The 24,991-nt window shown below is 43.1% G+C and overlaps 1 protein-coding gene across 1 annotated transcript in view; it reads left to right on the top strand.

Annotated features, from left to right (window-relative positions):
* The window catches only part of LOC141147860 (uncharacterized), a 66,272-nt gene extending 42,527 nt beyond the window's left edge, over positions 1-23,745 (top strand). Inside the window, exons 3-4 of the mRNA XM_073635028.1 lie at positions 10,277-10,341; positions 23,390-23,745. Of these exons, the coding sequence (XP_073491129.1) occupies positions 10,277-10,341; positions 23,390-23,745 (421 nt within the window). The remainder of the gene's footprint in view (positions 1-10,276; positions 10,342-23,389) is intronic.
* Positions 23,746-24,991: the final 1,246 nt, after the last annotated feature.

The raw sequence follows: 24,991 nt of genomic DNA, 5'->3' as shown, positions 1-24,991 counted from the left end.
CCCTGTAGCATGTCCGCACATGTCTCTGACCCCTGTAGCATGTCCGCACATGTCTCTGACCCCTGTAGCATGTCCGCACATGTCTCTGACCCCTGTAGCATGTCCGCACATGTCTCTGACCCCTGTAGCATGTCCGCACATGCCTCTGACCCCTGTACCATGTCCGCACATGTCTCTGATCCCTGTACCATGTCCGCACATGTCTCTGACCCCTGTAGCATGTCCGCACATGTCTCTGATCCCTGTAGCATGTCCGCACATGTCTCTGATCCCTGTACCATGTCCGCACATGTCTCTGACCCCTGTACCATGTCCGCACATGTCTCTGATCCCTGTACCATGTCCGCACATGTCTCTGATCCCTGTACCATGTCCGCACATGTCTCTGACCCCTGTACCATGTCCGCACATGCCTCTGACCCTTGTACCATGTCCACACATGTCTCTGACCCCTGTACCATGTCCGCACATGCCTCTGACCCTTGTACCATGTCCGCACATGTCTCTGATCCCTGTACCATGTCCACACATGCCTCTGACCCCTGTACCATGTCCGCACATGTCTCTGATCCCTGTACCATGTCCACACATGCCTCTGACCCCTGTACCATGTCCGCACATGTCTCTGATCCCTGTACCATGTCCACACATGCCTCTGACCCCTGTACCATGTCCGCACATGTCTCTGATCCCTGTACCATGTCCACACATGCCTCTGACCCCTGTACCATGTCCGCACATGTCTCTGATCCCTGTAGCATGTCCACACATGCCTCTGACCCCTGTACCATGTCCGCACATGTCTCTGATCCCTGTAGCATGTCCGCACATGTCTCTGATCCCTGTACCATGTCCGCACATGTCTCTGATCCCTGTACCATGTCCGCACATGTCTCTGACCCCTGTAGCATGTCCGCACATGTCTCTGATCCCTGTAGCATGTCCGCACATGTCTCTGATCCCTGTACCATGTCCGCACATGTCTCTGACCCCTGTACCATGTCCGCACATGTCTCTGATCCCTGTACCATGTCCGCACATGTCTCTGACCCCTGTACCATGTCCGCACATGTCTCTGATCCCTGTACCATGTCCGCACATGTCTCTGATCCCTGTACCATGTCCGCACATGTCTCTGACCCCTGTACCATGTCCGCACATGTCTCTGACCCCTGTACCATGTCCGTACAGCCTCTGACCCCGTCGTGTACCGTGTAAATGGAGAAATATGTTTTTTGACTTTTGTGTAACCACTGCAGCCCCCAAAGAATTTACCCCCTTCCTGACCAGAGCACTTTTTGCGATTCGGCACTGCCTTGCCTTTAACTGACAACTGCGCAGTCCTACAACGCTGTACCCAAACAAAATTGATGTCCTTTTTTTTCCCACAAACAGAGCTTACTTTTGGTGGTATTTGATCATCTCTGCGGCTTTTATTTTTTTCGCTATAAAACATAAAAAGAACGATGAATAAATAAATGCAGCGCTAATGTTGCAAAAAAAGCTAATTTGCATAAATTATATAAGTGTGACATAAACATAAATATATCAAATAAACAGAGATTCATGCATGGTGAAATGTGAATCAACCAAAGAAAAAGTGAAATTTCTGAAAAAATACAGGTATGGTAAAAAATGTGCTAGTATGGTGACTTTACCATAAATCAGGTGAGAGATAGAAATTAGGGTGTTAATATTAAACAGAAACACATCAAATAAACAAGGATTAACACATAATGAATGTGAGTCCAAACTCAGAAAAAATGAAAATAATTTCTGAAAAATGTGCTAGTATAATAATGTGCTAGTATAATAACTGCACAATAAACAAAGTCCAAAAAACAAAAATGGTGATTTATAAAGTCCAAAAAAATCCAATTAGATGTGCAGTCCCGTTAAAAAAGAAACATAAGAAAAAAATGCTGGTATAATGAAAAATGTGCTAGTATGGTGACTATACCATAAATAAGGCGAGAGATAGAAATTGGGATGTTAATATTGAACAGAAACACATCAAATAAACAAGATCTTATTGACTTTGCGGGGCTTACACCCCCCAAGTCTGCAGAGCTTATTAGGTTATTAGGTTGAACACATCTGTTGGAAACAACTGGTCCTAGATCTGTATCAACCAATCGACCTTGGACTGTCACTGAATAGTGACTTGAAGGCTCCAATCATCCTGAGGAGGGTGGAAGGTAAATGCCAGCAGGGATATATATTGCAATGAAAAGATGGGCTAACATAGCATGATACCGTATAAAAAAGGCAATTTATTAAAAATAGAATAAAACACTCACATTTGGAAGAGTAGAAAAAAGCATGTATATAACAAAGAGTGATGCAAACAGGAGGTCCACCCGACGCGTTTCGACTCCACGGTCGTCATCTGGGGTGTGGAATCCCTGCAACAGCATATAAAGTGAAAATGACCCCAGAACCTGCTAAACGCTGGAAATGGCTCCACATGACATCACTTCTGGTTCCTGTGTCGCGATCCCGGAAGGAAATGGATACCTAGATATTCCAGGTCAACATTATGTGCGTGTCTCCATAGTACATGATGTACATGACATAAAATAAAAGGCGGATAAAGTGCAGTGCACAGCCCTGCAATTACAAAATGTCCTTATGTCGAACCAACGCTTCCTTGTAACTTTAACTTTAACATAAAAAGAGCGACAATTTTGAAAAAAAACACAACATTTTGTACTTTTTTGCTATAATAAATATCCCCATTTAAAAAAAAAAAATTACTTTTTTACTTTTTTTGCAGTGCCAGTAAAAAATGTGTCTGTCAGTAAATTTCATGATTTTTGGGTGAAAAGGTAAGGGGCAGGGCCACCTGCTGACATCAGGTCCAGCGGTGTAGCATGCATCATGATTGACGATGGATCTACATTGGGGGGACATGGTTTTTTATTGTCTTACATTTTTAAAAAAGTCAAAAACTGTTTACTGTTTTTATTTATTTTTGACACATTGTTTGTACCCCTACTCATTCACATGGGGGGGTGGGATCTTAGGGTCTCCTTGTTAAAAGGGGGCTTCCAGATTCTGATAGGCCCCCTGCCCACAGACCCCCACAACCACCGCCCATGGTTGTGGGGAAGAGGCCCTTGTATCCATCAACATGGGGACAAGGGCTTCTGGCAGAGCCCCCCTGCCCAAATCACACCTCCATGTTGAGGGTATGTGGCCTGGTACGGTTCAGTAGAGGGGGGAAACCCCCCTTTTCCTGGCCTGCCAGGCTGCATGATCGGATAAGGGTCTGGTATGGATGTTGGGGGACCCCAAATTTGGCATTGGTTTCCCCTAAAAATCTGTACCAGACCCAAAGTGCCTGGTATGGATTGGGAGGGACCCCCGCGCCTTTTTTCTTTTTTTAACTTTTTTTAATTGCCGGCAATTTTTTTTTTTTTTTCATTCAGCTGTCAGCGGGGAAGCCCGTTGACAGCTGATTACTCATTCATTGTTAAGGATGCATTGGCCGGCTTCCCTGCCCTGCTACTTAACAACCAGATATTCATTGTGCCCTGAGCTTTCCCAATCAGGGCTTAGAGCGCACTGCATTGTAGTGGGATGTTTGGGTGCTCACTGAATGGGCGAACAGGCGATGTTCAGGCTGAACTTTTGCTTGGACCGAACCGTTTTCCCAACTCTACTACCATCCCCTCCCCTTCCCTTATATAGCTGAGGACAGGTTGGGGAGCGATCATTCAGCTATGTGTGCATTGGGATTGGTCATGTGCGTGGAGTTTATTGCATTTTTCACATTGGCGAGTCAACTGATGAAACACATTGTGTTTGATGATGGAGGTACAATAAGGGAGTTTTTGGGGATTTTTTATTTTTTTAGAAGAAGATGTCAAATATTTTGGGAATCTATTTCTGGACTACATGCTTGGATTAAGGGTCTGTATTTTTAGGGGGACCTCACACATTTATTTATTTTTTCGCATGAGGATGCAACACATTTTTTTTCATACTTGCTGTAAGATGGGCTACAGCAAACAAAATCGAATTATACAGTTTAAATTGCCAGCACGCTATATTGCATTGGCAGCTCCTTTTTTTAAAAAACAAGTACCTGTATAGATTTGTTTGTCCCACACATTTTTGAAACCACTTACTTCTGGAAGTCTATTCCAAGCATCAACTACTCTTTCAGTAAAATAGTACTTTCTAAAGGCCCAAACATAATAAGAAGACTGGAAGAAAAATGTTGTCAGCCGATTATCTAATCGCTAGTATAGTGCTTTCTGCAGCCAATGACAAATCTTTAAAGTGCAGGCTAGGACATTTTTATTGTAAGTGAACACAACGTCTGATTTTCAATAAATTAGTACAGTTGTTGTCTGAAAAAAATCGTAAGGCAAGACTCCACATGATTGGAAACAAAAGAATTTATACAGTAACTGTTGAGAACATTTCTGGTTGAGACACTGAAAATAAAAGTTAACTCTGCATATGCAGGAACAGATTCACAGGACACAATCTCTGTGTATCCATTCTGACAAAATGTATTACAGTAATACCTCGGATTGCGAGTAACGCAGTTAACGAGTGTTTCGTAATATGAGCTATTATTTTTTTTAAATCCTGACTTGGTCTGCGAGCGTTGTCTCACAAAACGAGCAAGATTCAAGCCTCCGGGGTGTGCAGTACCACATGTGGCCAGAGGTGGGGGGGGGCACTGGAGCCGCTCGGATGCACTCGGAGCCACTCAGAAACACTCTGTTCTGGAGTGTCTCCGAGAATCTCCGGTGCCCGCCCACCTCTGGTCACATGCGGTACTGCATACAATATAAGTCACTGTGGAACAAATTATCTGAGTTTCCATTGATTCCTATGGGGAAACTCTCTTTAATATATGAGTGCTTTGGATTACAAGCATTCTTCTGGAACAAATTATGTTCATAATCCAAGGTACCACTGTATTAAATTGTCCTTTCTTGTATTAAGAGAGGTATGGACTCTAGAGAGAGAGAGATAATTCTGCCCCTGTACAATTCATTAGTAAGACCTCATCTGGAATATGCAGTTCAGTTTTGGGCTCCAGTTCTCAAAAAGGATATCAGGGAACTGGAGAAAGTGCAGAGAAGGGCAACCAAACTGATAAGAGGCATGGAGGAGCTCAGCTATGAGGAAAGATTAGAGGAACTGAATTTATTCTCTCTTGAGAAGAGGGGATTGAGGGGGATATGATCTCCATGTATAAATACATAAGGGGGATATGATCACCATGTATAAATACATAAGGGGGATATGATCACCATGTATAAATACATAAGGGGGGATATGATCACCATGTATAAATACATAAGGGGGGGATATGATCTCCATGTATAAATACATAAGGGGGGATATGATCTCCATGTATAAATACATAAGGGGGATATGATCACCATGTATAAATACATAAGGGGGGATATGATCACCATGTATAAATACATAAGGGGGGGATATGATCTCCATGTATAAATACATAAGGGGGGATACGATCACCATGTATAAATACATAAGGGGGGATATGATCTCCATGTATAAATACATAAGGGGGGATATGATCTCCATGTATAAATACATAAGGGGGGATATGATCTCCATGTATAAATACATAAGGGGGATATGATCTCCATGTATAAATACATAAGGGGGGATATGATCACCATGTATAAATACATAAGGGGGGATATGATCTCCATGTATAAATACATAAGGGGGGATATGATCTCCATATATAAATACATAAGGGGGGATATGATCACCATGTATAAATACATAAGGGGGGATATGATCACCATGTATAAATACATAAGGGGGATATGATCACCATGTATAAATACATAAGGGGGATATGATCACCATGTATAAATACATAAGGGGGGGATATGATCACCATGTATAAATACATAAGGGGGGATATGATCACCATGTATAAATACATAAGGGGGGATATGATCACCATGTATAAATACATAAGGGGGGGATATGATCACCATGTATAAATACATAAGGGGGGATAATATCTCCATGTATAAATACATAAGGGGGGATATGATCTCCATGTATAAATACATAAGGGGGGATATGATCACCATGTATAAATACATAAGGGGGGATATGATCACCATGTATAAATACATAAGGGGGATATGATCACCATGTATAAATACATAAGGGGGATATGATCACCATGTATAAATATATAACTGGTCCATATAGTGAACTTGGTGTTGAGTTATTCACTTTAAGGCTATCACAGAGGACAGGGGGGAACTCTTTACATGTAGAGGAAAAAAGATTTCATCTCCAAATACGGAAAGGTTTCCTCACAGTAAGAGCTGTGAAAATTTAGAATAGACACCCTCCAGAGGTGGTTCTCAAAAAGGATATCGGGAAAGTGCAGAGAAGAGTGTCAGGGTACCATTGGCGCCGGACCTGGGCGTTGGCGTACGCCTATGCGCCGGCGCGCTCCATTACGCTCTTTTCAGCAGGTCCCTGTTGTTCCTCGGCGTCATCGCGGCGCTAGGGCGCGCGCGGGTACGCGGCGCTTGTGCGCGTGCGCGTGTGCACGTGCGCGTGTACGGGCGTGCGCGCGTTCGCGATAGCGCCGGTTTGGCGCCAAAGTGCACATAAAAGTTCCTCTGTGCCTCTGGCACATTGCTGCTTCGTCTCAGCTTCGTGATCTGTGTTATTTGAACTTGATTATTTGCTACTCATCTGACCCGGCTTGTCTGACCATCCGCCTTGCTCCAATCCGACCCCGGCCTGTCTGACTACTCTTCTTTTGCCTGCCTGATACCATTGCCAACTTCTGCCTGCCTACCGACTCTGTCTCTGCCTGCCGTTTGCCTGTCTTATACCCCTGCTGACCCGGACCGTCTGACTCTGCTTGTGCCTGCTGTTACCCGCGCTGTTGCACCTTCAGCTTCAGCTCCAGTAATCTCTGCATCTCCAAGTGTTCCAGCTTGCTGCCTCCAGCTTCACCAGATCTGAGTCCAGCCATCCCTGAGGGATCTCTCATCACTTCAGCATCAGAGACTCTGCTCTTCAGGCACTCCTACCCCACTGCGCTCAGGAGACCACTGTTCCCACTCCAGTGGCTCCTGAACCAGCGTTGTATGAGAGGTCTTCTCCTACAAGTCGGGCTCTACTACCAGGTACCTAACAAAGAGCAACCGAACTGATAAGAGGCATGGAGGAACTCAGCTATGAGGAAAGATTAGAGGAACTGAATCTATTCACTCTTGAGAAGAGGGGATTGAGGGGGATATGATCTCCATGTATAAATACATAAGGGGGGATATGATCTCCATGTATAAATACATAAGGGGGGATATGATCTCCATGTATAAATACATAAGGGGGATATGATCACCATGTATAAATACATGAGGGGGATATGATCACCATGTATAAATACATAAGGGGGGATATGATCACCATGTATAAATACATAAGGGGGATATGATCACCATGTATAAATACATAAGGGGGGATATGATCACCATGTATAAATACATAAGGGGGATATGATCACCATGTATAAATATATAAGGGGGGATATGATCACCATGTATAAATACATAAGGGGGGATATGATCTCCATGTATAAATACATAAGGGGGATATGATCTCCATGTATAAATACATAAGGGGGATATGATCTCCATGTATAAATACATAAGGGGGGATATGATCACCATGTATAAATACATAAGGGGGATATGATCTCCATGTATAAATATATAAGGGGGGATATGATCTCCATGTATAAATACATAAGGGGGGGATATGATCTCCATGTATAAATACATAAGGGGGGATAATATCTCCATGTATAAATACATAAGGGGGGATATGATCTCCATGTATAAATACATAAGGGGGGATATGATCTCCATGTATAAATACATAAGGGGGGATAATATCTCCATGTATAAATACATAAGGGGGGATATGATTTCCATGTATAAATACATAAGGGGGGATATGATCTCCATGTACAAATACATAAGGGGGGGATATGATCACCATGTATAAATATATAACTGGTCCATATAGTGAACTTGGTGTTGAGTTATTCACTTTAAGGCTATCACAGAGGACAGGGGGGAACTCTTTACATGTAGAGGAAAAAAGATTTCATCTCCAAATACGGAAAGGTTTCCTCACAGTAAGAGCTGTGAAAATTTAGAATAGACTCCCTCCAGAGGTGGTTCTGGCCAGATAAGTAGATTGCCTTAAAAAGACCTGTATTCTTTCTTTGGTGTACATAATATAACTGGGTACTAACATTTATAGGTAAAGTTGATCCAGGGAACATCTGATTGCGTCTTGGGGGATAAGGAAGGAATTTTTTCCCTTGCTATAGCAAATTGGATCATGCTTTACACCTCTGTATCACCTGAAATACCTGGCTGATCCTGCCAGTTTCTGCCCCCCTCCTGTAAAATGACCATGGTTTATCATGGCTGCTGAGCCCTGACACCTTGGTCAGTTTACATGCCTCCATCATCCACTGTGTCTCCTCTCTGCTTTCCCCTGTCCTCTCCCCCCTCCCCTCCCTGCCTGTCAGCTCTTACCAGTGCCCGCCCCCTCCTGCTGCTGAAATTACTTGCAATCCACTCTGTTAGAAAGCATCCTAATCTGAAATCAGGTAGAAATGGGCATATTTTTTACAAAGCACATACACTGTTGCATAGGACACTGTCTGACAGAGGGGATTGCTTGTAATTTACTAAGTGGCTTAACGACCACTTTAAGGTTTCAGCATTATAAGTTGGAAACCGCATTTTGGTGTTTCACATTCACATAGGGGGTTTCCACCACTATTCATAGATCTGTTTTTAAGGGGGCAGCGCTACACTTGGCTATTAACCACTTGTGGACCACCTGCCATAGTTTCACTGTTGTAGGGCGGCCGCTCTGTGCCAAATCATGTACATGGTACGTGATCTGACACTTCTGGATATGGGGCGCACGCTGCCGGCGACCCGCACCCGCTGTGATTGGACACAGCCGGAGCTAATCAGCGGGTCTGTCTGTTGGGACCCACCGATCACTCGTGAGAAAGGCAGAATGGTGGTCTACCTTTCTACACAAGGCAGACCCCCTTCTGTCAGAGGGTAATGTGCTGTTCTTGTGTTCCTGCCAAGCAGGAACACGGATCTTCACATTACCCCAGTCAAAGAACCCCCCCAACGTTAACAAGCACACCCAGGGAACACAGTTAACCCTTTGATCGCCCATGATGTTAACCCCTTCCCAGCCAGTGTTATTAGCACAGTGACAGTGCATATTAGTGTCACTGGTCCTCAGAAAGTGTCAAAAGTGTCAACCTCAATATTGCAGTCCCACTAGTAAAAAAAAATGAAATAAAAAGAATAAATAAAAATATCCCATAGTTTGTAGACACTATAACTTTTGTGCAAACCAATTAATATTGGGATTTTTTTTTATAGCAGAAAGTAAAAATGATAGTTTTTTTTTCAAAATTGTTGCTCTTTTTTTGTTTATAGCTTAAAAAATAAAAACCGCAGAGGTGATCAAATACCACCAAAAGAAAGCTCTATTTGTGGGAAAAAAAAGGACATCAATTTTGTTTGTGTGCAACGTCGCGCGACCGCGCAATTGCATAGCTCCCAACTGTCCCTGATTTGGAGGGACTGTCCCTGATTTGGAGGGACTGTCCCTGATTTGGAGCAATGTCCCTCTGTCCCTCATTTCTCCTCATCTGTCCCTCATTTTGATCTGATCTATAAAGATGTATATAAAATGCACTTTTTATCTATCAAAAAGTGTTTTCCAGCGCTAAACCTTTCATCTGATTTCTAAATTGCTGCATTTGTAAATTCCAAAAGCCAATATAAAGGAATAGTAGTGGTAAAAAAAGCCATTGTGGGTTTAACCAATCTCTATTTTTTTGTACAATTTTCCTTTAAGGGGGTGTGGCAGGGGGTGTGTCCTATGCCTGCATACTTTTGCTGATAGGTGTCCCTCATTCCCATCTCAAAAAGTTGGGAGGTATGGCAATTGTCAGTTAAAATAACGCAGTGCGGTATCGCAAAAAATGGCCTGGTCATGGAGGAGGGTAAACCTTCTGGAGCTGAAGTGGTTAAAAAAATAAAAACTACTAAGGGAGCGTTCACTAAATAAAGGAGATCCCCAACTTTCAGATGCCTACAGGCTGGTGTCAGTAAGAGGCTGGAGGGGCTATTTTTGAGGATTTACAAAACAATAAAAATAACACGTTATCTCTTTCCCTCAGTGTGAGAATGAAGGATGAAACTGCTAAACTAAGGACTGTACTGGAGAATGCTGAACAACTGACAGGTACTCATGTATACACATAGCAGGGCCTCTTGCTTTCATTGTTTGTAGCAGGCAGAGTGTTGTTTATGCTCAACTGGAAACTGTCATAGTGACTCGTATGTACAATATCTTCTAGTAGAATGTCCCTAACTTGAATCATGTTCCTGCAGAGTTATGTGAGCTCAGCACAAGAATGGTGGGAACTAGGGATGGGCTGAACGACCCCCTGTTCGGTTCACACCAGAACTTTCCAACATCGCAAAAGTTCAGAACAGAATAATGAACCCCACTGAAGTCTATGGGACCCAAACTGGAATAATCAGAAGTGCCCATTTTGAAGGCTTATATGCAAGTAATTGGGTATACAATGGTTTGGGGGTCCAGGTACTGCCCTGGGGGACATGTATTAATGAAAAAAATGTAAAAAAACATAATTTTTAACCAGTTAAAGACCAGCCACCGCAATTATACTGTGGGGAGTTGGCTGCCCTGGGCGAATCACTGTAGCTGTATGTCGGCTGCTTTAAGAGCACTAGGGGGCACCCGCGATCGCTTATGAGAGACACAGAATGGAGTTCTGTCAATGTAAACAGAGAGATCTCCGTTCTGTCAGGGGAGAGGAGACAGACCTGTTGTTCCTACTGATTAGGAACAGCGATCAGTCCTCTCCAGTCCCAGTCAGTCCCATCCCCCCACACTTAGAAACACCTCCATAGGGACACACTTAACCCTTTCATCTCCCCCTAGTGTTAACCCCTTCCCTGCCAATGACATTTATACAGTAATCAGTGGCTATTTTTAGTTCTGATCGCTGTATAAATGTTAATGGTCCCAAAAAAGTGTCAAAAGTGTCCGATATGTCTGCTGCAATGTCGCAGTCACGCTAAAAAAAAATCGCAGATCACCGCCATTACTAGTAAAAAATTTATAAAAATTACATAAATCTATCCCCCATTTTGTAGACGCTATAACTTTTCTGCAAACCAATTAATATACGCTTTTTGCAATTTTTTTTTTACCAAAAATGTGTAGAAGAATACACATCGGCCTAAACTAAAGAAGAAATTATATTTTATTTTTTCTTTGGAGATTTATTACAGCAAAAAGTAAAAAATATTGTTTTTCTTTTCAAAATCGTCAGTCTTTTTTTGTTTATAGCGCAAAAAATAAAAACCACAGAGGTGATCAAATACCACCAAAAGAAAGCTCTATTTGTGGGAAATTTTGTTTGGGTACAGTGTCGCATGACTGCGCAATTAACAGTTAAAGCGACGCAGTGCCATATCGCAAAAAATAGCCTGGTCAGGAAGGGGGCAAATCCTTCCGGTCCTTAAGTGGTTAAATGAGCAGTTATTTATTGATACTTAAAGTGAAAGCATAAAAAAGAAAAATTCCTTTCAATATAGTGCCTGAAGAGTCCCCTTAGTCTACCTGTAAAGTGGCACATCTGTACTTGTGTATAGAACCTGCTGCAGCAATAATTGCATTTATAAAGCCCAAAAATGACATTTTTCCTGCAAGCTTTCTTTATTTTGTAAGCAATGGCTTGGGGAGCCAGTCTGTATGATGAAGCCGCAATGTAGTGGACTGGGAACAAGCTTAGAGATTTTTTGGATAAATTCTGGTGTCTCTTCCACAGACTTTGGATAAAAGTCACATGTGCAGAAAAATTGGTCTTTGGGTGTCGGTGGTGCCTTCACACTGAAACCCTATAGAGGTACTCCTGATGAAAGCAAGAATTGCCCTTGCTGTCAAATATTGAAAGGATATGCCCCTGTTAAACAGGCATGGAAAAATTGGTCTTTGGGTGTTAATTGTGCCCATGAAACCTACACCAAAAAATTCTTCCAGTTTAAATCAACACCCACAGCGCTAGGCAGCCTAGAAGTCCTGCAGATATTTAATCAGTGACATTGGCATCAGGGGCTTCATAACTGCTGGTAATCCATGACTGATTCATTTTGATAAATGTCAGAAGGTCCACAGAGTCTGTGGACAGATGCGTTCTATTATCAGTAACAAAACCTCCAGCAGCACTGAATACCAGTTCGGAAAGCATGCTGGATGTAGAGTGGCCTAGCAGCTCAATTGTATACTGGGCAACTGCTGGCCAGTGGTCTATTCTCATGACCCAGTAAGCCAGTGGAAAGCTCTTCATCTCTGTTTTCGCCCCTAGATAATCGTCCACCATGTGATGCAGACGCTGCAGATGAGATGTGGATTCTGACAGCCCCATGCAGTGAGGACTAAAAAAATTGTGAAATGCATCACTTAGGCGGCCACCTTCTCCACCGCTTCTCTGTTGACCAACAGAAGCCTCAAAACTTGTGCAACAGGAGCCATTGTTCTAAATTAAACAAACAAAAAAAAAAGAAGCCTCAAAACTATGTTTTCCATGACACTGTAACCTACCAGAGTCAGGAAAAGCATTAGATAAACTCCTCTTTAAGGTGTTCTCAAGAGATTTCATTTTCTGCACTCTCTGTTGGGACTGGATGAGCTCTGAGACTTTCTCTTTGTAACAGTGTTCAAGGAGGGTTGCCAACCAATAGTGATTCTTCTCCTTTATGCCACATATTCTTGGATTCTTTCGCAGGCTTTGTCATGTAATTTTTACCATTTTCACACCTTTTTGGGGAAATGGTAGGGGTACATTTGTACCCTGTTACCATTTCACACAGGGAGGGGGGGCGGGATCTGGGGGTCCCCTTGCTAAAGGGGGCTTCCAGATTTCGATAAGCCCCCCACCTGCAGACCCCCACAACCACCGGGAAAGGGTTGTGGGGATGAGGCCCTTATCCCCATCAACATGGGGACAAGATGCTTTGGGGGGCAACCTCAAATCACCCTCCCCATGTTGAGGGCATGTGGCCTGGTACAGTTCAGGAGGGGGGGTGCTCTATCGTCCCCCCCTCTTTTATTGTGGCCTGCCAGGTTGCATGCTTGGATAAGGGTCTGGTATGGATTTTTGGGGGGACCCCCACGCCATTTTTTTAAAATGTTGGCGCTGGTTCCCCTTAACCGCTTCAGCCCCGGAAGAATTTACCCCCTTCCTGACCAGAGTACTTTTTGTGATTCGGCACTGTGTCGCTTTAACTGACAATTGCGCGGTCATGCGACATGGCTCCCAAACAAAATCGACATCCTTTTTTTCCCACAAATAGAGCTTTCTTTTGGTGGTATTTGATCACCTCTGCGATTTTTATTTTTTGCGCTATAAACAAAATAAGAGCGACAATTTTGAAAAAAACACATTATTTTTAACTTTTTGCTATATTAAATATCCCCCAAAAATATATAAGAAAACATTTTTTTTACCTCAGTTTAGGCCGATACGTATTCTTCTACATATTTTTGGTAAAAAAAATTTGCAATAAGCGTTTATTGATTGGTTTGGGCAAAAGTTATAGCGTTTACAAAATAGGGGATAGTTTTATGGCATTTTTATTCATAATTTTTTTTTTACTAGTAATGGCGGCGATCAGCGATTTTTATTGTGACTGCGACATTATGGTGGACATGTCGGACATTTTTAACACATATTTGAGACCATTGTTATTTATACAGCAATCAGTGCTATAAAAATGCATTTATTCCTGTGTAAATGACACTGGCAGTGAAGGGGTTAACCACTAGGGGGTGGGGAGGGGTTAAATCAGTACTGGAAGTGATTTCTAACTGTAGGGGAGTTGGGCTGTGTGTGACAGTCACTGGTCAATGCTCCCGATGACAGGGAGCAGAGATCAAGTGACACTGTCACTAGGCAGAACGGGGAGATGCTGTTTACATCAGCATCTTCCCGTTCATGCTCTCTGTGAGACGATCGGGGGTATTCCCGCAGCGATCGAGTCCGTGGGACCCGGGACCCGAGACCCGAGACCCCACTCACGGAGCTCCCGGCCATCGTGCACACGCAATGGCACGGCGGGAAATTCAAATGGACATACCTGTACGCCCATTTGCCCAGCCGTGCCATTCTGTCGACGTACATCGGCGTGCGCCAGTCGGGAAGTGGTTAGAATCCATACCAGACCTGAAGGGTCTGGTATGGATTTTGAGGGGGACCCCCATGCCATTTTTTTTATTTTGGCATGGGGTTCCCCTTAATATCCATACCAGACCTGAAGAGCCTGGTATGGAATTTGGGGGGACCCCCACGCAATTTTTTTTTTAATTTAAGGTTGGGGTTCCCCTTAATATTCATACCAGACCCAAAGGGCCTATTAATGGACTGTGGGGGAATACCATGCCGTTTTTTTCAATGACTTTTATGTGTATTTCCGAGACCTGACAATTGATTATAGCCGTGAGTACTTTTACATTTTTTCCTTTAGAAATGTCATTTCGCTGTCAGACTGTTCTAAAGACGGGAAACATGCGCCCCTTTACAGGCATACTAGAGACACCCCCAGGTACGCAATTTAAAGGAATATTTCACTTTTATTGTTTCACTTTAAGCATTATTAAAATCACTGCTCCCGAAAAAACGGCCATTTTTAAAACTTTTTTTGCATTGATACATGTCCCCTGGGGCAGAACTCGGGTCCCCAAACACTTTTTAGGGTCCCCAAAGACTTTTTATGACAATAACTTGCATATAAGCCTTTAAAATTAGCACTTTTGATTATTCATGTTCGTGTCCCATAGACTTCAACGGTGTTCGCGTGTTCAAACAATTTTTTTGCCTGTTCGCATGTTCTGCTGCGAACTGAACCGGGGGGTGTTCGGCTCCTCCCTAGAGACAACATGGTAATCCACTGCAGCTGGGGGAACATGACTGCCAATATATGCACCAGTGTTCTCCCCTATCTGTAGGCTCATGTTCCTGCTTTCCCTCAACCTCAGAGTCTTAACTAACATCTGAATCGAGTAATGGCTGTGCATCGTCAAAGAGCAACTGGCTGGTGCTGTGTTCAAATAACTCAGCTGACTCCTCCATACCTGATGCTGGGGCTATGGCAGGAGTAGCTGTGGACAAGGAGGCAAGTTTACACTAACACACAGATATATACTGCGTTAAACTTGCAGTAATGCACAGTAATATACTGTGTTAAACGGCACGTAATATTTAATACTAAAGTGGAACCTTGGTTTGTAAATAACACGGTTAACGAGCAGTTCGCAAAACGAGCACTGTATTTCTAAAAATCCTAACTCGGTTTGCGAGTGTTGTCTCGCAAAACGAGCAGGATTCAGGCCAAAAGCGGTGTGCAGTACCGCTTTTGGCTTGAGGTGGGGGGCGCCAGAGCCGAATGGCGCCGGTCGTCAACATTCGGAAATGCACGGAAAGGCCCGAGGACAGTTCGGCTGACCTCGGCAAACCTCGGAAAGACTTCGTTCCCGAGCCTTTTCGAGGTTTGCCGAGTTCAGCCGAAGTGTGCTCGGGCCTTTTCGGCCCTTTCCGAGGCTCTCTGGCGCCCCACGCCTCTGGCCGCATGCGATATTGCATCCCATTGAAGTCAATGCGGAACTGATTATTTTAGTTTCCATTGACTTCAATGGGAAAACTCGCTTTGATATGCGAGTACTTTGGATTACGAGCATACTCCTGGAACCGATTGTGCTCGTAATCCGAGGTTCCACTGTATATAATTATTGGTTTGTTCATTCCTAACTGTGTACTTCATATAAAGTCCCACTATTCTCCCCGTCCTCCCATTTTCCAAACGGCATGTAACGCACAGAAATATATGGCGTTAAACGGCATGTAACACACTGAAATACTGCAGTAAACCTGTCCTGACAAAATAAACTGACACTAATGTAAAGATGAATGGTCGCACTACTCACACTGTATAATCACTAGAGTCACACTAAACTCATATTCTACACTGACAATAAAATCAGAATAGAACATTATAGCACACTGTCTAATAGCACTGAACAGAGCCCTGTACTATCTCTCTCCACGCCAATATCACACTACAAATGGCCGCTATTGAAATAATACTTTTCTAGTGTGGGGTGGGACTAAGAGCAATGAGTCATGATTGTGTAGACCCATCATGACAGTGTTCAATTATGGCTCTGACAGTGCACTGTGCCCTGGTTGGGTAAAGCTTTCATTGCTTCAGACAATCAGGGATTCCAATGCAATGTGCGGTGGCGCAGTGCATTGTGGTCATTCGGCAGGCCCAACAAACAGTTGAACTCCCCGATAATTTGGGTGTTCGATGAGCGGGCAAACAGCCAATGTTCAGCCTGAACTCAAACTCTGGCCAAACTGTTCACCCATCCCTAGTGGGAACCCTCAAATTGGCACAAAATTTGTACTAACCTGGGAACTGGATGGTGGGAACCCTTCATAATGGGCAGAGCATGAGTTGGTGATATTTTTAGTGTGCAAAGAAGGTGTACAGACCTGGAAATTCAGCATGTGGATAGTGGGAACCCTTCACAATGGGCACAGTAGGCTTACAGACCCAGGAACTTAGCTCAGGGATGGTGGAAGCCCCTCATAATGGGCACATCAGGTGTACAGACCCAGGAACTCAACACAGGTATGTTGAGAACCCCTCATAATGGGCAAGAAAGTTGTGCAGAGCTGGAAACTCAGCATGTGGATAGTGGGAACCCCTCACAAAGGGTACAGCAGGTGTACAGGCACAGGAACTTGGCACAGGGATGGTTGGAACCCCTAATAATAAACCAAAAGAATGAGTACCCCTAAGTGGAATTTTAAGGCATCAATATCTAAACAAAAAAAATTTAACTGCAGTGGATGGCGGGACGTGTAGCGGAGCTACACAGAGGGATCTTTTGTCAAATTATACCAGTAGTCTATATAAATAGAAAGATCTGCTCCCCAAACTAATATTTTGGAAAGTGACACTTTTATGTCTTCGATCATTGCACTTTTTTAGTAACATCTCTACTGTGGACTTCACTAAGATTACTTATTTTGGAGAACCCCTAGGACATTGAGCCTCTGCTCATTTGTGTGACATTTTTTGCTGCCTCTATTGGGACTTGTGTGGATGCCTGATGACCTGGTAGAACTATGTCTTTGCGACATCAGTGATGTTAGTCCATGACGCCACCGCTACCTCCAAACAGCAGTAAAAATTACATGATGACCTTTCTGGTGTGACTCTTTCTTGACTATTGTCCCTGACGAAGGGACATTGTGTCCTGAAATGCGTCGGGTTGTCCGGATCCATGCATTTATCATTATTGTCAATCAATTTTAGTGGTTTGATTTTTCATATTTGTATATATGTGTATTTTTTTAAATAAATTATATTTGTATTTTTGTACTTTCGTTGCCATTAAAGTCCCATTTCCTCTTTGGGGATTACCTCCTTTTTTTACTAACTGCACAAGGGATGTTGGCAATTATTTAGTGGCGTGGTTGGATGTTCTCTTTCTATATCCAAAAATTTTAAGAAGTGTTCGAATGTTACAAAATATTTATTATACAAAACATTACATTTAAAAACATGGTCACTTGGGACCGAAAATTTATTGGAATGTATACAGATCTGTATGGAAAAACACCACTGTGAAAGCTCACGATCAGATGTGATCCGTCACTCGACGCGTTTCAGTTAAATTCTTTCCTCAGGCGTGTTCTTCAAGAGATCACAAATGTGCATCTATAATATTGTTAGAAATATACAATATCAATAAACATAATTCCATAAAATACATGTAAATCTGTACAAAGTGTCATTTTCGTATAATGGATGTACTTACATGTGCTGAAATGGTGTCATAGATGAAACATTCCATAATAGAAAGCAAAGAAAAAATTGTGTTTCACAAATCGATTTTGAACGCCCCACTGAGGTACAAGCCTCTAAGTTGGACATACAACGGGAAGTCAAAAATGGTGGGCCTCCCCCAAGGAAAAAATCCCCCAGCACAGGGCAGACAGGAGCACTGAGGCCAGCAGGTGGGAGGTCAGCCTAAATGCAGTAGATAAATAATATATGTATGATATTATGTATATATACCCTCTTATTATGGTTAAGGTATAAAAAATGCGCCATGGAAATTGGTATCTGATTAGTGTATTAATCCAGAACAGGGACACTAATATTCACAGAAGTCACATGGGTAACCAATGTCTATAAACAGAAATTTAACTTAAGTCAATATGGGCCTTGGTATATCAATCAGTTAAGGTATAAAATGAAGATGGTGAGTATAGTAAATGAACGGACATCGCATGGCGAATGAAACCTCAAATTGAGCTTTAAAAATAAATCATTACCTTTAAGGGGATTAGGAGAGCACACAGCGTCCTGACATCCAGCTATTGTGAAGCGGATGCCATGACAAGACTGCTGTTTGCTTATAAATACTCCCTAATTGCTAAGTTAGCACAGCTGACTGGTGTCAGCTGTGCTGCATTATAGATCTGCCTCCCTACAGGCCTCCTGGGCCCCATGCGCACCACCAGAACTGCACATGTGCAACGTCAGCACGGCGGAATGGAGAGCTGTGCGTACCGCCTACCGACACACAAGTCTTCACTGGCGGACTGCGCATGTTCACCGGAGTAGCAATATGGAGGGCAGCCGACCAGAAGGTCCCTGCGCTCCAAATAGCGGCCATAGGTAGAAAACCCAGGCGGCTTTGCGTGCCGGGTGACTGTAAACCTGCCTGAAAGTGAAACCAAAAAAGGGGGAAGAAGTGAGCCTAACATAAATGATGACCCGGCATAGTGTGGGGCAACAAAATACATTATACAATGAGATCAAATACCTCCATTCTATATTGTATGTCCAGCAGAGCCTGGATTTTTTTCCAAAGGATGTTGGCTCAAACTTGTCTTGCATACACACGGTCACACAAATGTTGTCGGAAATTCCAAACGTCAAGAACGCAGTGATGTATAACACGTACGAGTCAAGAAAAATGAAGTTCAATAGCCAGTGCGGCTCTTCTGCTTGATTCCGAGCATGCGTGGAATTTTGTGCGTCGGACTCATGTACACACGCTCGGAATTTGAGAACCTGCTCTCAAATATTTTTTGGTGGAAATTCCGCCAACAAATGTTCTATGGAGCATACACACGGTTGGACTTTCTGACAACAAGCTCACATCCAACATTTGTTGTCGGAAAATCCTATCGCATGTACAGGGCTTTATAGTTGGCAAAATGCTTGGGTCGAAAGATTCTCCCATTGGGGAGGATGGGATCCTTCTGAGTAAGCATGTACTTGCAATAGTTATATGCCCCACACATGAAAGTGACCTTGAATATACAGGGATTATTACAAAATTCTCCCTTGAGTTCGTTACAAACCAGTTGATCCTTAATAGACTGTGCTCACTCAAATGTGAATGGTGGATATTCAGGGACAAATTGTCCGAGTATCGGATCCATAGTTAACATATGCCAATATTTGGTCACAATAGATTTTTTCATGTTGGTTGGTATAGTTTTTGATTATTGTTATAGAGTCAGTGTTCTTAGTAGTTTTCTGGGAATAAAGTACCGTTCTTATCGGTGTATAACACACACGGAAAAAATTGCGGTTGCGTATTATAGGCCGATCCTCGCCGATCCCCCCCGCTGATTGTGAGCGGAGCGAGCGCCGGCCGCCGATATACATACATAGCCAGGTGTACTTGGCTAGGCTTGGTTAGTTCCACTCACAGTCACACCCAGTCCCACCCTATGATGGACATAACACAGGGACTGGGCGTGACTGTGAGCGGAGCTAGCCGAACCTAGCCGAGTACACTCGGCTATGTATGTATATGGGCAGTGCTCGGCTCCGATCACAGTCATGCCCAGTCCCGCCATTGGACCTGTGTTATGTCTATCATAGGGCGGGACTGGGCGGGACTACGAGAGGAGCCGAGAAGAGTCGAGGACCGGCTCTGTGTATCTCGGCGCCGGCGGCGCCATTTTCAAACTGCAGTGACACTGATAAGTCACTGCAGTTTAACTGCAGCCTGGGCAAGGCTGCAAATGTCACTGACAAGGCTTGCAGATGGACACTGACAAGGCTGTAAGGCTGCAGATGGACACTGATAAGGCTGCAAATGACACTGGCAAGGCTGCAAAGGCTGTAAATGACACTGGACAAGCATGCAGCTGGACGCTGTGCAAGGCTGCAGATGGACACTGATAAGGCTGCATTGATGGGCATTTAAATGTAAGTTTTTTTCCTTAAAAAGTTTTTTCCTTAAAATTCCCTCCTAAACTTGGGGTGCGTGTTATACGCCAGCGCATGTTATACGCCAATAAATACGGTACTTGCGATCTAGTTTTAGACATTGCTTTTTTGTAAGCCCTCTTCAGGGAGGCATGTGAGTACCCCCTCTGCAGCAGTCTGTCCCGAACCCCTAATAATGGGCACAGCAGGCAGTGTTGGGACAAGGCCATCTGGTGCCCAGGGCAAAGATGGCAAACTGCGCCCCCCCGGGTATAAAGAAAGAGTCAATGTCCTTTCAAAACCAGAAAACACTTAAAACAATACAACACTACAATACAACAATACAATACTGTAGCTGCAGCCCCGCCGCAGTATATGTACTGTGGCGGGTTGGCAAATGGTTAAATTGTAAGTTCACCTTAAATAAAATCTGTAAGGTGAACTTAAATTGGACCCCCTCCCCATCCCCCCCAGTCCTGCTAAACTGTGATCCCCGCACTCGTATCACCGCTGTCCCATCCGGGGGTTTAAAACCCTGCGGCTTTCTCTCCTCTTCCCCTGCGGTGACAGAACTGGCTACACGGGTACTGATTAATTGGCAGTGCCCATGTGACGGCGCCAACCAATTAGAATGCCCCTAAATGTACCTGCTGACGAGGTACGTTTTGGAGATTAAGCTGCAGGGATTTCTTAACCCCAGACGGGTAATGCAGCGACCCTCTCTAGGGGAGAGCGTCCTGTGTAAGTTCACTTTACAGATTTTTCTGTAAAGGTGAACTTACCCTTTAATTACTAATGGTATTTGTAATATGCAGCATGAGGGGGTTCATGTTTTGCCACTGGTCACTAATGCATTAATGACCATTGTCAGTTAGACCCCTTTCACACTGAGGTGTTTTTCAGGCGCTAAAGGGCTAAAAAATAGACATGTGCAATTCGTTTCGTTCCGAATTATTTTTTTAGCGAATTTCGACAAATTTGTTAATTTGGAAATATCAGAATTAACGAAAACCCGTTTAAGAAATTTTTCTGAATATTTTTTCGAAAATTTGTAAATTCGTAAATGCGTATATTCGTATATTCATAAATTCGTACATTCGTAAATTTATACATTCGTAAATTCGTACATTCGCAAATTAGTAAATTCGTAAATTAGTGAATTTGTAAATTTGTAAATGTGGAAATCTGAAATAGTAATTAACTAATAATAACTTAACTATTACTAACTATTAAATTATAGGTATTGTAATTTTCTTTCAAATTTGGCTGTTAGTGAACGTAACACATACAAATTTATCCGAAGTTACGAATTATCCGAAATAACGAATGCTGTATCCAAACGAATGGAATATAATGAATTAATAATAATAAATAACAATAATAATAATAATAAAAACTTTTTATTATTATTATTTATTATTAATTTGTTCCATTCCATTTGTTTAGATGCGGCATTTGTTATTTCAGGAAAATTCGTAACTTCAGATAAATTTGTATTCGTTACATTCACTAACAGCCAAATTTGAAAGGAAATTACAATACCTATAATTTCAGATTTTAAAATTTTTGGGTTTTTGGATTTTCAAATTTCGCATATAGAAATTTCCGAATTTTCTAATTTACAAATGTATGAATTTACGAATGTATGAATTTACAAATTTACGAATATACGAATGTACGGATTTACGCATGTACAAATTTACAAATTGTGATCATAACGAATGACCCGAGCAACGGAAAAAAAAGAAAACAAATGAAATGATAACTAAAATGAACACATTTTTTGACAGTGCACATGTCTACTAAAAAATAGCGCCTATAAAGCATCTGAAAAATGCCTCCCCTGTAGTGTTTGAGCCCGATTGCTTTCACACTAGGGTGCTGCGCTGGCAGGACGTTAAAAAAGTGGTAGTAGCGGCCGAATAGCTGCACTAAAACGACGCTAAAGCGCCGCTAAAACTAGCTAAAGTGGCCCACGGCTCAGTGTGAAAGGCGTCTTAATTAACAACTTTGTGCTGCATTAGTGGCAGTGGTGGCGATGTTATGCTGCATCATGAAGGGGTTAATGAACACTGATACTGGTGCCACTAATGCAGCCCAAAGGGGTTAATTAACTGACACTGGTCATTAATGCATATTGCAAATACCATTGGAAAATCATTAATTATTAATCTCACCTCATCGCCCCACCCCCCACCACCACCACCAGAGTTAGCCAATTCATTCATTCATAGATGTCCATCTGCTTACTTTGTTACTGCCTGGTTGGCTCCTCCTCTTGCCCGGCAGCTCTCTATGGTCCTCTCTCTCCTCCCACCTCCCGGTCAGCCTCTCGGTGATGTCACGTCATGCCTCCCAAGACTCGGATGCCTCTGTCAGGCGGAGATTACTCCATGGCTCTGCCTGACAGGGAAGACCGGGTCCTTTGCTTGTGCCAGGTGCAGGAGCGTACTTGGCACATCTTTGCAAGCAGGCGCAGCTCTGCATTGTTGTAGGGGCGGCCAGCGGTAGTCAGTCACTTTTTGCCCAGAAAGTTTAACAGCAAACTGCCAGCACTGCGCCCCCTTCCTACAATAAATTGCTTCGCCCAGGGCATCTGCCCTTTCCGCCCACCCCTTGTACCGGCCCTGACAGCAGGGGTACAAACCTGTAAACTCAGTGCAGAAATCTCACCAATGTAGCCCCAAAGATTTAGAGCAAACTTTCAGGTGGTTTAACTTTTTAACTATATGGGATATTTTTAACCAGACTACCTATGTAACATCTACAAAACAGTGAGATATCTAGTATGGATAGACTGTTCCTATAATTCACTTTGGTGCGGTCTTTTCATAATTTCATTAAAAGCAAAGTGTTGGTGAGTAGTGCTGGCTGTGTGGAGAATGTGCAATGTGTTGCTTTGCCCAGAAGAGTTCTATGCTGGATTCTAAATATCCAAATGTTATTTTTCTTGTCAGGAATCAAACCATTTGTTATTCTGACACACAAATCTCAGGGGAGATTGACTGAAGTAAGAAGTATTTTTCAGGATATGGGAATAAATTACATATTCCAGGTGGAGAATTACACTCGGCAGAACCACAATAGAGTACGGGCCACCCATGAGGAGATCCTAAAGTTCCTCTATGATGTTCTGAAGGATGTTGAATGCCGCATGGAGACGAGGAGAAATCCCCAGCAAGAGAGGATCGATCGCCAGAAATTTATACTGGATTTTGCACATGAAAAAGAGAAGGAGATGGAAAGGAACCATGCATGTCAACCAGCCCAGCAAGGGAGAGCTAGGGAGGGCCGTCGTTGCCCAATATTGTGAGTCACAGTCGGAACAAGTAGACCATATCTGAGCATCAAGTTGTAATTAATAATGATGTTCTGTATGAAGGTATGTAGTGGAAGATATATAGTATTGTATCTAGGACATATTGAAATATTTTGTAAGAACTTGATTTTGAGGTGAAATTGAAGATTCCCTGTTTACTTAAATTGATTTCTAATAGCCTAGCAATACTGCAAGAGAATTGGTTTAAAGTTGAACTAAAAAAAATAAATATATATTTAACTAGATTCCTAATTAGCCGCAAAGGATATAAATCCACTTGGTATGCAACAAATGCTTTTACGAACCCAGATATTACTTTGCAAAATTAGCAGTGACCTCACCATTGTGCTGTACATAGCATGTTCAGAATTAAGAGCAGTGGAAGGGATGCAGAAGGCTCCACCCACTGCAGGCTGCCTGCAGAAAACTACAGGGATGGGCGGAGACAAGACCAGTCATCCTGTACAAGGAGAAAGAGCAGCAGTGTGCGGTCTTTATTACAGGAAAGAAAAGTCTTACACTGGATTACTCCACAGATCTGGAAGAAATACACAATACTCAAGGCCATGAGGCATCACACGACAGATCTTTTCTGAAATATATACACTACCCCACTCTTAGGTCTCATGTACACTGGTTTATTGCAAATATTGTTTCTCCTAACAGGAGAAAATCAGCGCTAATCCATGCTTTTTTCAATTGTGTTTAGGTGTGTTTAGATGCATTCAGGCATATTTGGCATTTTGTTATTTGTTTACTGTATTTATTGGCGTATAACACTCACTTTTTCACCATGAAAATCGGGTGAAAATAGCATGTGCGTGTTATACGCCAATACTTCAATTTTAGCTGCCTCAGAGGGGACAGGGAGGGGGGCGGGACGAGCGCCATCAGATTACATACAGTGAGAATCTCCTGTTTACTTGGCGGCCTCTATAATAGGAAGTCCCGTCTCCTGTGCCCCCATTGGATCACTATTCTGTCTATAAAAGGAGATTCTCACTGTATGTAATCTGTCGGCGCTTGTCCCACCCCCCTCCTCGTCCCCTCTAGGCTGCAGATGGGCATCAATCAGACTGCACTGATGGCAATGGTGAGGCTGCTGCATTGAAGGCAGCGGTGAGGCTGCTGCATTGATGGCAATGGTGAGGCTGCATTGATGTGGACTGATGAGGCTGCATTGATGGCCATTGATGAGGCTGCATTGATGGCAATGGTGAGGCTGCAGATGGGCACTGAC

The sequence above is a fragment of the Aquarana catesbeiana genome, linkage group LG06 (assembly GCF_042186555.1).
Source record: "Aquarana catesbeiana isolate 2022-GZ linkage group LG06, ASM4218655v1, whole genome shotgun sequence".
Lineage (NCBI taxonomy): Eukaryota > Metazoa > Chordata > Amphibia > Anura > Ranidae > Aquarana > Aquarana catesbeiana.
Note: the sequence above shows the minus strand (reverse complement) of the source record. Positions and strands in the feature narration are given on the sequence as shown.